Source organism: Acartia tonsa, chromosome 4 (assembly GCF_053477335.1).
Source record: "Acartia tonsa isolate MP-2025a chromosome 4, ASM5347733v1, whole genome shotgun sequence".
Taxonomy (NCBI): domain Eukaryota; kingdom Metazoa; phylum Arthropoda; class Copepoda; order Calanoida; family Acartiidae; genus Acartia; species Acartia tonsa.
The window spans coordinates 16269983-16285129 of NC_137263.1; the positions used below are offsets into that span (position 1 = coordinate 16269983).

The window sequence follows — 15147 nt, forward strand, 5'->3', positions numbered from 1 at the left end:
TGTTGCGATAGGGGGGGGGGGGGTGAGAAAAAAGACAAAGGCACCTCTTTTAATTTCAATTTTAAGTGGGGTGTTGAAACCCACTTTATGCTCACTTATGGTTTAGACCCCAAGTCATGTCATGGATTAGGTTGAGTCACAACATTGAACACTCTGTTTGAAAAAGTGGGGAGTTATTATTAACTTGTAGGAGACATTGATTAGAAAGATTTAAACCTTTAAAATTTCTTGCACTAATAGATATATTATTACTTGGATCATACACCAGATTTTAATGTGCTCTAATAAAATGAAACTTGTAGCTTGCTAAAATAACGACCAAATTACCCCATTTTCTCCCCTCCTACTGTATGAACGAACTAATCAATAAACGTGTATCATGTTAACAAGCTAAATTGACGACATTTCCCCTCTGAAGCAGGAATATAGGATCACAGTTTTCTTGGTCGGCTCCTTTCCATCTCTAGCGATTATCCTTTTAGAATTTTTTTCAATTTAAAAAGTTTTGGTAATCTAATTAAAAAAATTGCGCTTTCTGTCAGTCATGGTTCTGTCGGGGTAGGTAACAAAATTTTCAAAATTGAAAAAAAATCTAAGAGGATAACGCCGCGATAAAAAGATGGCCCAAGACTTGGCGAAACCAGGATAAAAACAACTATAAAAGCACAGCTCAGCAAATGGATGGACAGACGAACTTTCGCAAACATAGTGACTGCACTGACGATGTTAAAGAAACAGAACGAACATTTTTTTCAAAATCAGAGTAAAATTAAAAGCATATCGTCATGAAATTAAATAGCAACTGGTAAAATAAGAAATTAGATTTTAATTTTATTATTCCAATAAGTACTATTGGAACACTTTGAAATTCTAATGTCAGTTACAATAAAGTTCATGCGCATGAAAGCTCTTTATCCCTGCTAGACTTTACCTTCAAATGTAACGTAAAAAGATAAGTTAACCGATATGGTTAGAAAATGAAACATTATGGGTTTGTAACTTTATCCATCTTACAACCATAAATAACTAGAAACAAGGAGGACATCATCTATAAAGGCGAAGCTCAAAATAGGACGGTAGGACAGACGAACATGAACACTTGTCAAGAGTCAGAACTTTAATGAGCAGAATATTTATTTATTATTTTTGATAATATTGTTAATAAATTGTTTAATTGCTGTATTCTGTTTTTCGACTTGATAATAGATACTTTTCGCTTGTAATATTGTTCTAGGAATCATCTTATAAAGTTAAAGCACAATATTGACGATTTAATCATACCTAAATTAACGATGAGAGCTACCTTTCTACTGAACTAACAAACCAAAGTTTAAAAAAAGCTTCGCATTTAATAAGTTAATTAAAGTATGTTCGTAAACTCCTCATACCTGCGAGACTGCTGACTACGACTCTCTTAACGTCATGTCCAACAAAAAAGAATAACTAAGGGAAGCAAAGTATCTCCTTTTCTGTCATAACACCCGGGGAAATAGGTTAACAACTCTTTGATTACACGACCCTTGTCTGGAATTTCCAACTATACATGGTAATACTCCAAGGGAGAGAAATCGCGTTTCGTGAATAAATACACTAAATTAAGAAATAGTTATTTCTCGCATCGTATTATAAACGGCTTTCCGCAGATATAGAATGTACAATTAGCCCCGAGGTGCCGAAGGCACCGTCTAAAAAAAACTAGTTTTAATCTTATAATTATACATTTTTATATTCGTAGAAAGCTGGATATAATACGATGCTAGACATAGTTTTTTTCGTATGGATGAGAACCTGTTCCTATCCACCGGATTCGAATGAATACGAGAAAATCATTCAAAAATAATAAACATTATTTAACAACAATTCAAATTTATTTCAACATTTGCTGTATGTTTCAGGATAAATAATTATGCATAAGTACTTTAGGATGGCTTCACAACATTAAGAATAGGAAAACATTTGTACGATAAAGTTTCTTGTTAACAGCTTAACATCAATTACACTGGCTTGTAAAAAAAATAATATACATAATCATAAAATATTAGGCAAAAGTTTGTTTATCCCTTTAGAATTCAGCTTTAACGTTTGATTTTGTCTTTCTTCAAATATATAAATAAATAATCTGGGGGTGAAATGTTCAACAAGTTGCAAATACATAAGATATCAAACATAAAATTATTTTAATACCGCCATAGATAATACATTTTTGCGTAGGACAATGTACACAATAACATCAATTTTTGCATCAGAATTGGGATTATTATCAAAAAATGCAACCAGTACACAGTACTACATCAATTATGTTCTTCTACATATTATAGAAATATGGAATAAAAATAAATGCAAAAGCTTGTAAAAAATCTGGAGGAAGAATCAATGTATGGAAGCTTGATCCAAATATAGCGAGGATACAAACTACTTGTGATGTGTTTCACAATAAAAGGGATGACAAAGTATTTTTAATAAAAAATATAAATAGAATTGCACTCTGATATTTACATACTGATATAGCTGCAATCCGATCAGATTTCTTTCAAAACAAATATTATTTATCAAAGATTGATTGAACGTTAGGCGTAGAGTTTTAATATTTCATATCAAAGGTACTTTGTTGTAAAATTATGGAAGAGAGAACAGCTTCAGTATGAATATTCCTTTGTTTTAATCAATCTTTGATGAATAATATTGTAAAACCAGATGTATAATTTGACCCTACAGCGTTTATTTGACTCTCTGTCTGAGGTCTGTGTTCTGGTCGGCTTCTGGAAGTTCATTCTCTGCCTCCTTCTCTTTCTTCTCCTTCTTGGCTTTGTTTTTCTCCATCTGAGACTTCTTGTTCTTGGCGCTCAGAGATGAAGCCTGGGAACTCTTCAATTCTCTGGATCGCTTAACCTAAATTATAACATTCATTATTTAAGTCACCTTTTTTTTATTATCTAGGTGAGGAAGAGTGAAGTAATAAAGCCTCAAACCCTTCAAAACTTAAATATTTAAAAAAAAACGCAACTCCCTCGGGACCTAGTGAAGCTTACCTACGCCTTACTACTTTATGTAATAGGATATTTGAGTTCCTTTTACTGACTCATTAATGCATGAGAGATTATGCCCCAAATAAAGGCATGTGCATTACAAACGTAGGTATGTAAAAAATATTGACGCAAGAAATTTTCGTTTGACACTTAGGACTTTAAATATTAAAGTGACGAAAATTAAAAAGATATAAAGCCAAAATAGTTTACCTTGGCAATAATGAATGTGTACATGAGATATGCTTGCAGTACACAAACAGCAACCAGACAATTCAATCTCACCACACTTGTGTTAAAATTTCCAGTCTCAAAGTTAAGAGCTTGCTGGTCAGCAGGAGCCTTGGCCAGCCCATACCAGAAGGTCAACACAGCCAGGATCACGCTGGCCAATCTGACAATGACAAACATGGCATCGCCAACAGCAAAGAACTTCTTGGCGGAAGCGGTCTTGTCGGCGTAGCTGAGAATACGGCAGGCATGGTACACAGCTTCGACAGCGTAGTGGATGCAGAGAAGGACCAGGCAGACTCTGTTGAAGCGCATGTAGTAGGCAGGAACAATGTAGGCCAGGTACAGGCAGGCATACTGGATCTTTACAGGCATGTCCTCTTTCTTCACCTTCTGGAAGTACAGCTCTGGGAACACATGCAGCCAGTAAGCAATCTGAGAGATGAAAAAGAATTTCAGGCCAAAGGTCATGGCATTGTGTGGATATCCTTCCCATAACATGGAGATGTTAAAAAGCTGTTCGCGCCAAATCAAATCGACAGCAGCAACCAGAGACAGAATGTAGAAGCTGACCAGCTGGCCGGACTCGTCGAACTTGGCGTGCTTGATCTTGGACAGGTGCAGCTTGCGGTTGATTTTGTCCAGCACATACTCCTGGATGATGGCGTGGATGACAATGGCAATGAGAAGGTAGAAGAAAACAGTGGGGATGTCTTTAAGGCCAGGAGTGTAGAAAGTAAAGTCTACGTGGTTACCAGACGCCAGCTCAACCGGCAAGGAAATATTGTGCTGCAGGACGATAAAAACTGATGCCGCGGGGCTGCTCACTTGAAACATGAGTCCCAGCACAAACACCATGGCCACGCAGGACACCAAGTCAGCATGGTTCTGGATGACAAATTCGTGGCTGAAAATTGGTGGATTCTTACCACTCTTCTTGCCCTTTACCACCATTTTTCACAAAAAAGCACTAAATTAACTATATAAAAAGTTATAAAATGGTGTAAAATTAAATAAATACAAGAGCCAGGCTCAGTATTGTGTGTGTGTAGCGGAGAGTGACAGTATTCCAACTCACAACAGACAGAACGAAGGTACTTGTTGACACGGCTAAAAAGCTACACGTAGACCGAGAGTTGGTGAAGAACCGGTTGGGACTCATAAAAATGGACCAAACACGGACAAAATTATTTTTTAAATGTCATACGATAAAAATTAAATTTTACTTTCATTTAGTATAAAATTTGTTTAACGCTATAAAAGAAGTTATTTTTTCATTATTTTATTTTGATATAAGTCTCATTAGAATTGAAATAGTAGCGCTATAGAATAATTATTCTGACGAAAAAAGGAAATAAATTAACATAAAAACAGAAAATCAGAAAAAAGATAGAATAAAAAATATATTTTCACTTTTTACAATACTAGCTGCTACACCCTTGACCTCTAGGGGTTCTGTATATGTTGAGAGGTGTTAAAAATAGCAGAAAACCTACCCAAGACTTAAATCTGAAAATAAAATGGCCTAAAACCATCAAGGCACTTATATGAAGCTTTCCTAAAATACAGATCTCAATCAGCTCTGTAGTTATCGAAATCTTAAGCTACAAACAAAAAAACTTTACTACTCTATATAATTTTTTTCAAATCTTGTCTTTAATTGGTCCACTGTGAATTTAGAAGTTTTCACTTTGCAAAGACGACATTTAGAAAATAAATAATTTCTATGAGTTTTGTGTTATCAATTTGTAAACATTGTTCTGTCTGTTATTTATTATTATTATTACTAGCACAGCTCAAACAGCAGACAAACTTGTAAATTGGTTCTAATTAAAGAATTGTGGAGGAGAGAGCCAGAGGAAAGGGGTTGAGTGACTGCTGAACTGAACAAGCCTAGACTAATCTATTTAGAGTTGACTGTAGTTGGACAAAAAGTCGTAAAATGTTAGTTGATGCCTCTCATTGGATAAAATGCAAATTGAATATTTAAAGACCAAATAAATATGTTATTGCAATGAGTCATTTTTCAGCTTTATTGGGTAAGAATTTATATCAAAATATATTTAATTACTAACAAACGATTTACTACTTTTTTTCCTTTACATATATTTCTCTTCTTTGTATCATTGAAAATTTATTTTTAAAAGTATTTGATAAATGTTTAAATATACATTATTGGAGTTTTTTTTTATAATATAAGTACGTATATGACTTCTAATCCTAATAGGAATTATGAAAATCTGATGAAATTATTAAAAAGCTTGTAATTTTTGTTGTTGTCAATTTTTGTATGTAAATTTTTAACTTTTCGACGCGTTTTGTTTTAATACTTTTAAAACATTTAATGTAACATACTAAATCTATTTTTATTTAATTTAAGATTAAAACAAAGGCCTGATCATCATGCCAACTTTTGGAAGATACACACACGCAATAATTTCAAGAGTTCCAGATTCGTTTCAAAGCCTGCCAACCATTGACGGAACATGTATTGATCTAGACAAAGTAAGTTCATTTGTCATGCCATTAAAAGGGATAGTTGCATGAAGTGCATATCAGAATGATGATTTCAATCATAAGATACAAATATACCAGCAAACAAATATAATTTTGTATTACAATAAATAACAAACTATTAGAAATCATAAAATTCTTCGTCATGTTTATGAAAATAAGCAAGATTTATAAATTGCATATATCACAAGAATAGTATTTTCAAGTCTTTATACTTTTAAAAACACGTGGTAGAAAATTAAAATTCTTTCAAATAAATGCCCCATAAATGTAGTTTAAACCATTGAATAGGATGATTCAACGATCAGTTATAAACTTTGTATAACATAGAGAGATTAATCAGAATTTATCAAAGTCTTAAATTACCTACTGATTTTTTATGGTTAATAAATATCAAACAAAATGATTTTAAAAAAAAATGGAAATGCAAGCTTTAAGATTTGAATTAGGTAGTCGTTTTTAATTCTATAGGTACCAATAGAGGTGTATATTTTCAAACATCTCTATTTCTATACCTAACTTATAGGTGATTATTACCGTTTCATGTAGTACCCCCGACATATTCCCCTGTAGGTACCTAATATTCTATATTAATGGCAATTTTTATGTTAAGGCCAGAATCCAACAAGATGCCCTTGTTCGATGTTTAAGAAGTTTACAAGTTGATGTTTTAGAGCTTCCTCCCGATGAGGTAAATATTGAAAAAATATAATTTTTACTCGTTTTAAATGTTACTGTTAGGTAAACTAAGTTGATATTCAAACTCTAGTAACCGACTTCACTGACCAACAGATAAGACTATAATATTGTATTACATTATAACAACCGTTTTTCATTCTTATAAAACTAAATATTAAATACCTTATTTTTTCAGGACTCACCGAATTCTGTGTTTCCATCTGACTGTGCTGTGATTCACCAGGGTAAGAATTTTTAAAAGCGAAGCTTTTCTATAATTAGGGTCGGTCCGTCCGTCCGTCCGTACGTCCGTAACGGATAGCTTTTTTCGTTAATTTTGGCATGTTAGAATTGTCCTATCGATTTCAAATTTTGCATGGTGATTCCTTTAGTAGTTAGGTACGATTTAGAAAGCGTAGCAACTCTATAATCATCACCAAAATGTCCGTACGTCCATTTTAAACATGTTGATTTTTTTACTTTTTAACAACAAATTTTTATGTGATCTAATCATCCGATTGATCTGATTTTTTGTATATTAATTCCTGGGACAACAAAGTATAATTTAATAAGCGAAGCAACTCTATAATCAAGTCCTAAAAATGTAAGTATGTCCATAAACATTATCCTGAATCAAGCAGTTTTTCAACAAATTTACTTACAATTTTGCTTTGACTCTTATACATTTATATTATGATTATTCAGTTATGACACTATACATGTGTTAATGTCCATTTGTCCTACCGTTTCAGTGCTTCGCTTTTATGGATGTTGTCATCCTTGTTTTTTATGAAATTTAGTTTCCTTCTAGATTATTTTTAAGTTTTAATCATAAAGGAAAAAGTAAATAAAATCGGCGCTTTAACCTCATTTTATTAAAGATAGAAAATGTGGGGAGGGGATTAGGAAGAAGTTTTTAATTGTTTATTACTTTATGTTAGGTTAGTTTTTATTAGGAAGGTACTTAAAAAAAATTAAATGGGGAGGGGGGGGGGGGGGAGGAAGGTTATCAAAGCACCTAAAAATCTTATATATTTCTTACAATGAATTAGTTTAAAAATCATTTCTTTCAGAAGTGAAGGTTAATTAGTTATATAACTCATTCTTATAGTGTGCATACTCCGATTAACAAAAATATTTTAGGAGTTGCCCTGATTTGCCGTCCCCTTACCACAACAAACAACAACATCAACAATAGAAACAACCGGGGCAAAGATGTTGCAACAATCCGGGCTGTCCTCAGAAAAGAACTGGACATTGATGTAGTCGAGCTTACTTCTCCTAAAGCGTTCATCAACGCCTCCGATGTTCTATTCACTGGCAAGGAGTTCTTTGTTGGTGTGGACGTGGAGACAAATACAGAAGGTGCTCTTCAGTTGGCCAACACATGGCCGGAATATCCTACAACACCAGTCAAGGTAAAAGTAATTAATTTCAATTTCAAATGCCCGGTTTTTTTTGTCTGAAGCTTAAGATCTCGGGAACAGGAAGTCCGAATTAAGGGGGGGGGGGGCCCGGGGGGGGGGAAGTTCTGACACATTTGCGTAAACGGTGATTATTGGCTTTATCTTTGGACTGAGAGGATAGGTTATTAGGGATAAAATCATTCTTATATGATGAATTTCCCCCAGATTTAAGATTTTTTGGATAGGCCTCCAGGTTCCGGAGCTCCAGGCCTCCAGGTGGTCTCTGGACAGGTAAAAAAATAAAAAAATTCTTATTTGAACAGTTGGAGGTAAGTTTATAAAACAACATAAGCTTCTTTTACTATATTATTTACATATTTGAAGAAAAAATTACAATCAACCTCCAGGTTCAGGTGCTGCAGGCCTCCAGGTGGCCTCTGGACAGGTATAAAATCCAAATTTCTTATTTGAACAGTTAGAGGTAAGTTTATTAAACAACATAAGCTTCTTTTTATATATTATTTATATATTTGAAGAAAAAATTACAATCGGCCTCCAGGTTCAGGTGCTGCAGGCCTCCAGGTGGCCTCTGGACAGGTATAAAATCCAAATTTCTTATTTGAACAGTTAGAGGTAAGTTTATAAAACAACATAAGCTTCTTTTTATATATTATTTATATATTTGAAGAAAAAATTACAATCGGCCTCCAGGTTCAGGTGCTGCAGGCCTCCAGGTGGCCTCTGGACAGGTATAAAATCCAAATTTCTTATTTGAACAGTTAGAGGTAAGTTTATAAAACAACATAAGCTTCTTTATATATATTATTCATATATTTGAAGAAAAAATTACAATCGGCCTCCAGGTTTAGGTGCTGCAGGCCTCCAGGTGGCCTCTGGACAGGTATAAAATCCAAATTTCTTATTTGAACAGTTAGAGGTAAGTTTATAAAACAACATAAGCTTCTTTTACTATATTATTTACATATTTGAAGAAAAAATTACAATCGGCCTCTAGGTTCAGGTGCTGCAGGCCTCCAGGTGGCCTCTTGACAGGTAAAAAATCCAAATTTCTTATTTGAACAGTTAGAGGTAAGTTTATAAAACAACATAAACTTCTTTTTACATATTATTTAAATATTTGAAGAAAAATTTACAATCCGCCTCCAGGTTCAGGTGCTGCAGGCCTCCAGTTGGCCTCTGGACAGGTAAAAAATCCAAATTTCTTATGTAAACAGTTAGAGGTAAGTTTATAAAACAACATAAGCTTCTTTTAATCTATTATTTATATATTAGAAGAAAAAATTACAATCGGCCTCCAGGTTCAGGTGCTTCAGGCCTCCAGGTGGTCTCTGGACAGCTAAAAAAATCAAAAAAAATCTTATTTGATATATACATGAAAATATGGATGGAAGTTTAAATTTTTGGTTTCAATGAGGTAAGTAGGTAATATAATAATATATTGGTAAGTTTATTTTCAATTATTTGTTTTCAATTATTGTTTTACAAGTTTACCTCTATCTGTTCAAATGAGAAATATTGATTTTTACATGTCCAGAGACAACCTGGAGGCCTGCAGCACCCAAACCTGGAGACTGGTAGTAAGTTTTTCTTTAAATGTGTAAATAATATATAATAAGAAGCTTATGTTGTTTTATAAACTTACCTCTAACTGTTCAAATAAGAAATTTTTTATTTTTTTACCTGTCCAGAGACCACCTGGAGGCCTGAAGCTCCGGAACCTGGAGGCCTATCCAAAAAATCTTAAATCTGGGGGAAATTCATCATATAAGAATAATTTTATCCCTAATAACCTATCCTCTCAGTCCAAAGATAAAGCCAATAATCACCGTTTACGCAAATGTGTCAGAACTTCCCCCCCCCTTGTACTTTTTAGAGAAGCTTTATGAATGTCTTTAAGTAGTTTAAGGCTATTTTTCTGACCTCTTTTGCTCTCCCATAGAATCTAGGGGCGAGGCAACTAGTTATTATTAAAGTATTACTAAGTCCCACGTCCAAAATGTTTTTAGGGTTCTTCCCTTTAAAATCTTCGTATATTTTAATTCAAGCTTTAAAGCCTAAAACTATATCTAATCTTTTAGAAAATAAAATGTAATTTATTTTTTAGAATATCATATTGTATTGTATCATATATGATTACATATTTTAGCTGGAAGGATTGCGAAGGTTGAGAGATCGAATAACAATGGCTGGCGTGGATGTTTTAAGTGTCAGCAGCACAGAAAAATCTCAACTCTTACTTAAAAGAATTGAACGGGAAGCATCTCACAGGTTTAAAGTTTTATAACTTATTTCATAAAACCATTAAAACATCCTATTAAATAAAGAAGTAACTTTTTTTGTGTGTTGAACTACTGAACCGATTTAGTTCTCCATTGTATGTAGCTTCACATTTGTCCTGGGATTGTTTGGGTAATTTGAAATTAAGATTTCGGTCTTGGCTTGGTTTTAGGCTATATTTGCTTTTTATAGCACTTTTATGTGGAGCTCCTAGATGCTAGAAGCACAGCCGCTATATTTTATAATTCAGCTACTCTATAATTAAGTTATTTTTGTCAGTATTTGAAGAGATCGTGAGCTTTTCTGATTAAATAAAATATATAACAAACACAATTTTATAATTTCAGGTATAAGGTCCTAACATTGCCTGAGGAAGACGCCGCTAATTGTCTGTTTGTCAATGGAACACTAATTCATATTGATTCCTGTGAAGCCGCAGAATCATACAAGGTCAGTTTGTTTTTATTCGTTCATTAAGAACTTGTTTTTCAAGTTCTTTGGTAGGGCTATCTTTATTAAGCTTTAAGTACCAGATTTTTAGAATATGTACTCGTAGCAGAAAACCACCCTTTAATAACACGACCTGCAAAGCCCTGACTATAGCTTACGGATTTTGCCCATTTTGGCATCTAGATATTTTTACTACCTACCTATCTGTTTTTAAAGGAAAGAATAAGAACTATTGTTAACGTCTCTGTTATACAATGAGCTTACTAATTTTGAATCCGATGTATTTCTTTCATGCATGGGACCTGTCGTAATTGACAATTTTGCCTAGTGTTTGGTTGATAAATTATAACAGATACATTTTTAACTATTTGTTGTGTTTAATAGAACAATTTTTTATTATTTCAGTTATTTGAATCTCGTGTAGATTACCCCCAGATATCCTTATCATTATCTGAGTTCCACAAAACTGGTCGTGGTCTCTCATCCATATGTCTACTAGTCAGAAAATTTCAAAATATTCGTACTTTGTAGTTTATTTATTTATTGCTGCTTTTTGCTTTAGAATTTGTATAACCAATAGTAGGGTGATGAAGGATAATTTTGGACAAGTACAAACACTAAAGGGATAGTTGCACAAAGTGAATTTAACGAGTTTGAGTACTTTGAATAGTGAACCTTTCAATGTTATTGTAGAATATGATAAATACAGGTAAGCTATGCCGACAATTGAAATAAAATAATCTTTTACCGTCTGATATTTTGTAATATACACAAATGTCATCATTTAAGTAATCGTCATACTGTTTTTGAGAAAATAAGCTAGACTTCAAATAAGTTTGAATGTAATTTAAACCATTGAACAGGAGAAAAATACGTGATTCACTAAATTTAAGTTTAAATGTATTTAGTGACCAACTACCCCTTTAGTACCTAAATACACGTTCTAGTATGATTTTAAAAAGTAAGCCAAAAATTTCTTTTTTGTCCGAAATTACCCTGTACGTCCAATATTAACATCACCTTTATACTCGGGAAAGGAATTTCGTCTGCAGAATAATATTTTGCCTTCAAGTTTTTCGCAAGTCCAACGCAAAATAATGTTTCTACAGATGTAAAATCTTTCTCAAATAAATTCTGCGATTAACGTTTGATTGTTTAATTTACTAAATTGTTGTCAGATGAAATCTTTTTTTTTTAAGGATATTATCTTAACCATTTACATGTGCGTAAATGCAGAAAATAATATCAAAGAAAAAATTATGAAAGACACGTCTTTGGCTGATTATTTTCGCTTTTTTGATAATATTTTTTAAAACTATCCTATCTACTTTAAAGTTTATTTGTAAGCCCAAAAATTATTGTCAAAATCTTTCTTTATTTCATAAGTGCCTTTAAAATATCTAGAAATTCTCAGTTAAAAATTTAACTAAAAGAAGTTAATGATATTATTTTATACCTCTGATTTGATCTCTTTTGTTATGTACTCTTTATTCGTTGAACCTTTCAGGGCTCGGCAGTCGGGCCTCAGTCGCGTATAAATCTGAAATTTAAACCCGCTTGTGTGGAAAATAAAAAATCCAAAATGATGGATTGTCTGTTAAAAAACAGTTTAGACATCTAGCTGAATTTGAAAAATGTTTTTTGGTGATTTTACTGGGGCTTACGTGCGGCTGCCGAGCCCTGGAACATTTTCTCATTGTTTTATAGTGGAATTTTAAAAGAGCTTTATTTCTAAAGTGCCATAGCCTTAGCTTTACATATTTTCCTTCATAAATGCAAGACATTACCGCTTTTACATTGTACAAAAAATACCAAAAAATCTATGAAAATTAAAGCTTTAATTTATAAAATTTTAATAACAAATCCATATTATTGATTGTTTGTTCCTAGTTAAATAGTCGGACCTAGTGCAGTTCACGGTGAAATGTTCCTGGAAACGATTTTCTCCCAAAATCTATGAACTTGTAAGGGCTGCTAGGTGAAAAACGGCTGAACGTCGTAAAGCCCGCATACTGTTGTAATCGGAATAATCTGGAATAACAAAGATCGGATCCAATAATGAAAAAAACTGAAGAAAAAACGTATAAAATAAGCCTTTTAGTGCATTCATGTGCACTGCGAGATAATTGTGTATTATTTAGTAATGGCTATGCTAGGTTTTTTGTAAGCCTTCTTTTGTATGTTGAAATGATATTCGAGTATTATCTATTCGTTTCACCGTTTGGCCGCTAGCAGTTATTTTATGAAAATCGTTACCATGAACATTTCACCTTGAACTGCACTAGATCCAAATAGTCTTCCTAGATGGCGTTAATTAGAACTTCAAGTTTTATTATTTGTTATTGAAAAAAAACTCCAAACTATAGTCGTTATTTTTGGCTTCAGAGAATAAAAATAGAAAATTTTCCAAAAATTAATTTATTTCAAAATATTTTAGTTAATTTTATAAGTTATTAAGCAGAAAAAAATTAAAAATTTATAAATAAATAAATGTTATTATAAGTATTAACGATGATGAATAACATGTTTAACTAGCAATAACATAATCAAAATTATAAAGTTATTAAATGAAATTAATTTTCCAGTATAGCTACGAAATCGATCAATATCTGCTGGATTAAAACTGGTTCTCAGCCATACTGTAAAATCATGAATAGCATCGTATTACAGACAATTTTCCACTAATATTTAAATAAAAATCATAAGATTAATACCTACCAGTTTTGATAGCCTGGGTCTTCGCCGTTAGACGTTAAGAAAACTGATTTTAATCTTATAATTTCATAATTTAATATCTGCGGAAAGCTGTTTATAATACGATGCGATGAATAAATTTTACTTATTATATATTACTTAACCAACTAAGATGCTATATATGGACTAAACTTTTAACTAATAAAAGTGCACAGACTCATTTTTCTAAGTATTTTTAAAAGCAAAGCATTTCTATAATTAGGGTTGATCAGTCCGTCCCCAAAGATTAGCCTTTTCGTCAATTAAGACTTATTAGAATTGTCCTAACTATAGCAAACTTTACAATCTACACAATTTTGCAACAAATTTATGTACAATTTTTTTAGACTTACTTATTAATGTTCTGCGTTGTAAGTTCTGACAAGTGACACTCTGCAAGAGTTATTGTTCGTTTTTCATTCCTTCTGTCTGTAGAGCTTCGATTTTATGTATATTGTCATCCTTATTTTGTTTGGTTTCCTTTAGAACGTATTTATATAGTATTTATTTGATGAAGTAAGGTCAAAACGATCTAAAATTAGCACTTTTCTAAATAGTTAACAAGAAGATCATAAAATTTAGGTATACATATTACATATGCGCATCTACTAACATAAGAATTACATAGATAAACCTAATTGGAAGAAAGATGAGGAGGTAGGTCTACCCCCATTAGGTATTTTAAGAACATTTTATTTTTTATCAAGATACGTCACAAAATTACATTTTACACATACATTTTTCACTTTTCAAATTTTTCTAATTTTTTTCTAATCATAATGTTTGTGACCGCTTTTATCCCATCCTGTAGAATTTTAAATATTTAAAGAAGTTGTATCAACTTTTTTTTTTATAGCTAGCCGGTCCTTTTAGTAAGTAGTAGATGTAAAATTTTTCATAGAATTCAGATATGCAATCGGTTTTTTTGTAGACCTCTTATTTTTTAAGTAATTTAAGTTTAAAAAAAAAAAATTAAGTCGATTTTAAGGTACTAAAATGCAACAAAAAAAAGAAGGAAATTGGCCATTATGAACAAAAATAGTAAGATCTTTAATTTGACACCTTACTTTTTCAATTCTGTCAAGTAATTATTGAAAAAATCGATTTTTTAAAACCCACGAGAATAAAAACTTTGAACTCAATTTTATCATTTCACAAGTAAAAAAATATGGGTTCATATATACCTTTAGAATCAGAAAAATATTACGAATCCATTGTAAGCAAAATTTAAAAAAAAAGTTTACAATATAGTATATAAACTACAATAAAAGGAATTATATGAAAATATCATATTATATTGTACAGGCAACGTCTTAACTCTTCAATTGAGTATGAAAATGGGAAGGGGGTATAGAGGGGGTAAAGAGGGGGTAAAAAAGGGAAGACGATAGTGTTGCCAGAACAAAAAATACAATTGGCTATTTTTTTTATTTTTTTACTTTTTTTCAATTTTGCTTACAATGGATTCGTAATATTTTTCTGATTCTAAAGGTATATATGAACCCATGTTTTTTATGTCTGTTTGAGAAAATATTTAGGTCTAAAGTTTTTATTAGACCGAGGTTAAAAAAATAGATTTTTTCAATAATTACTCAACGGAATTTTAAAAGTAAGGTGTCAAATTAAAGATCTTACTATTTTTGTTCTTACTGGCCATTTTCTTCTTTTATTTTGTTGCGTTTTAGTACCTTAAAACCGACTTAATTATTTTTTTTAAAAACTTAAATTACTTAAAAAATAAGAGGTCTACAAAAAAACCGATTGCATATCTGAATTCTATGAAAAATTTTACATCTACTACTTACTAAAAGAAC

At 32.0% G+C, this 15147-nt stretch overlaps 2 protein-coding genes across 9 annotated transcripts; one reads left to right on the top strand and one right to left on the bottom strand.

Annotated features, from left to right (window-relative positions):
* Positions 1-1846: 1846 nt before the first annotated feature.
* TRAM (translocating chain-associated membrane protein 1) lies at positions 1847-4412 on the bottom strand. The gene is made up of 3 exons (XM_080156678.1): positions 3237-4412; positions 2692-2889; positions 1847-2527 (listed from the first exon to the last, which is right to left on the bottom strand). The coding sequence occupies exons 1-2, from the start codon at positions 4206-4208 to the stop codon at positions 2719-2721; spliced, it is 1143 nt and encodes a 380-aa protein (XP_080012804.1). The 5' UTR covers positions 4209-4412; the 3' UTR covers positions 1847-2527; positions 2692-2718.
* Positions 4413-4977: 565 nt separating this feature from the next.
* LOC145316276 (N(G),N(G)-dimethylarginine dimethylaminohydrolase 1) lies at positions 4978-13514 on the top strand. 8 transcript variants are annotated; one of them, XR_013878406.1, is made up of 10 exons: positions 4992-5293; positions 5635-5759; positions 6382-6459; positions 6643-6691; positions 7590-7864; positions 10020-10141; positions 10498-10600; positions 11006-11309; positions 13038-13261; positions 13406-13514. XR_013878406.1 is itself a non-coding variant. In XM_080156700.1 (9 exons), exons 2-8 carry the CDS (start codon positions 5658-5660, stop codon positions 11129-11131), a joined length of 855 nt encoding a protein of 284 aa, XP_080012826.1. In that variant the 5' UTR covers positions 4992-5293; positions 5635-5657; the 3' UTR covers positions 11132-11179; positions 11638-11820. The 8 variants fall into 8 exon arrangements, 2 of the variants coding, with proteins under 2 accessions (XP_080012825.1, XP_080012826.1); XR_013878405.1 differs by lacking the exon at positions 13038-13261 and having other exon boundaries at positions 4978-5293; XR_013878404.1 differs by having other exon boundaries at positions 13038-13514.
* Positions 13515-15147: the final 1633 nt, after the last annotated feature.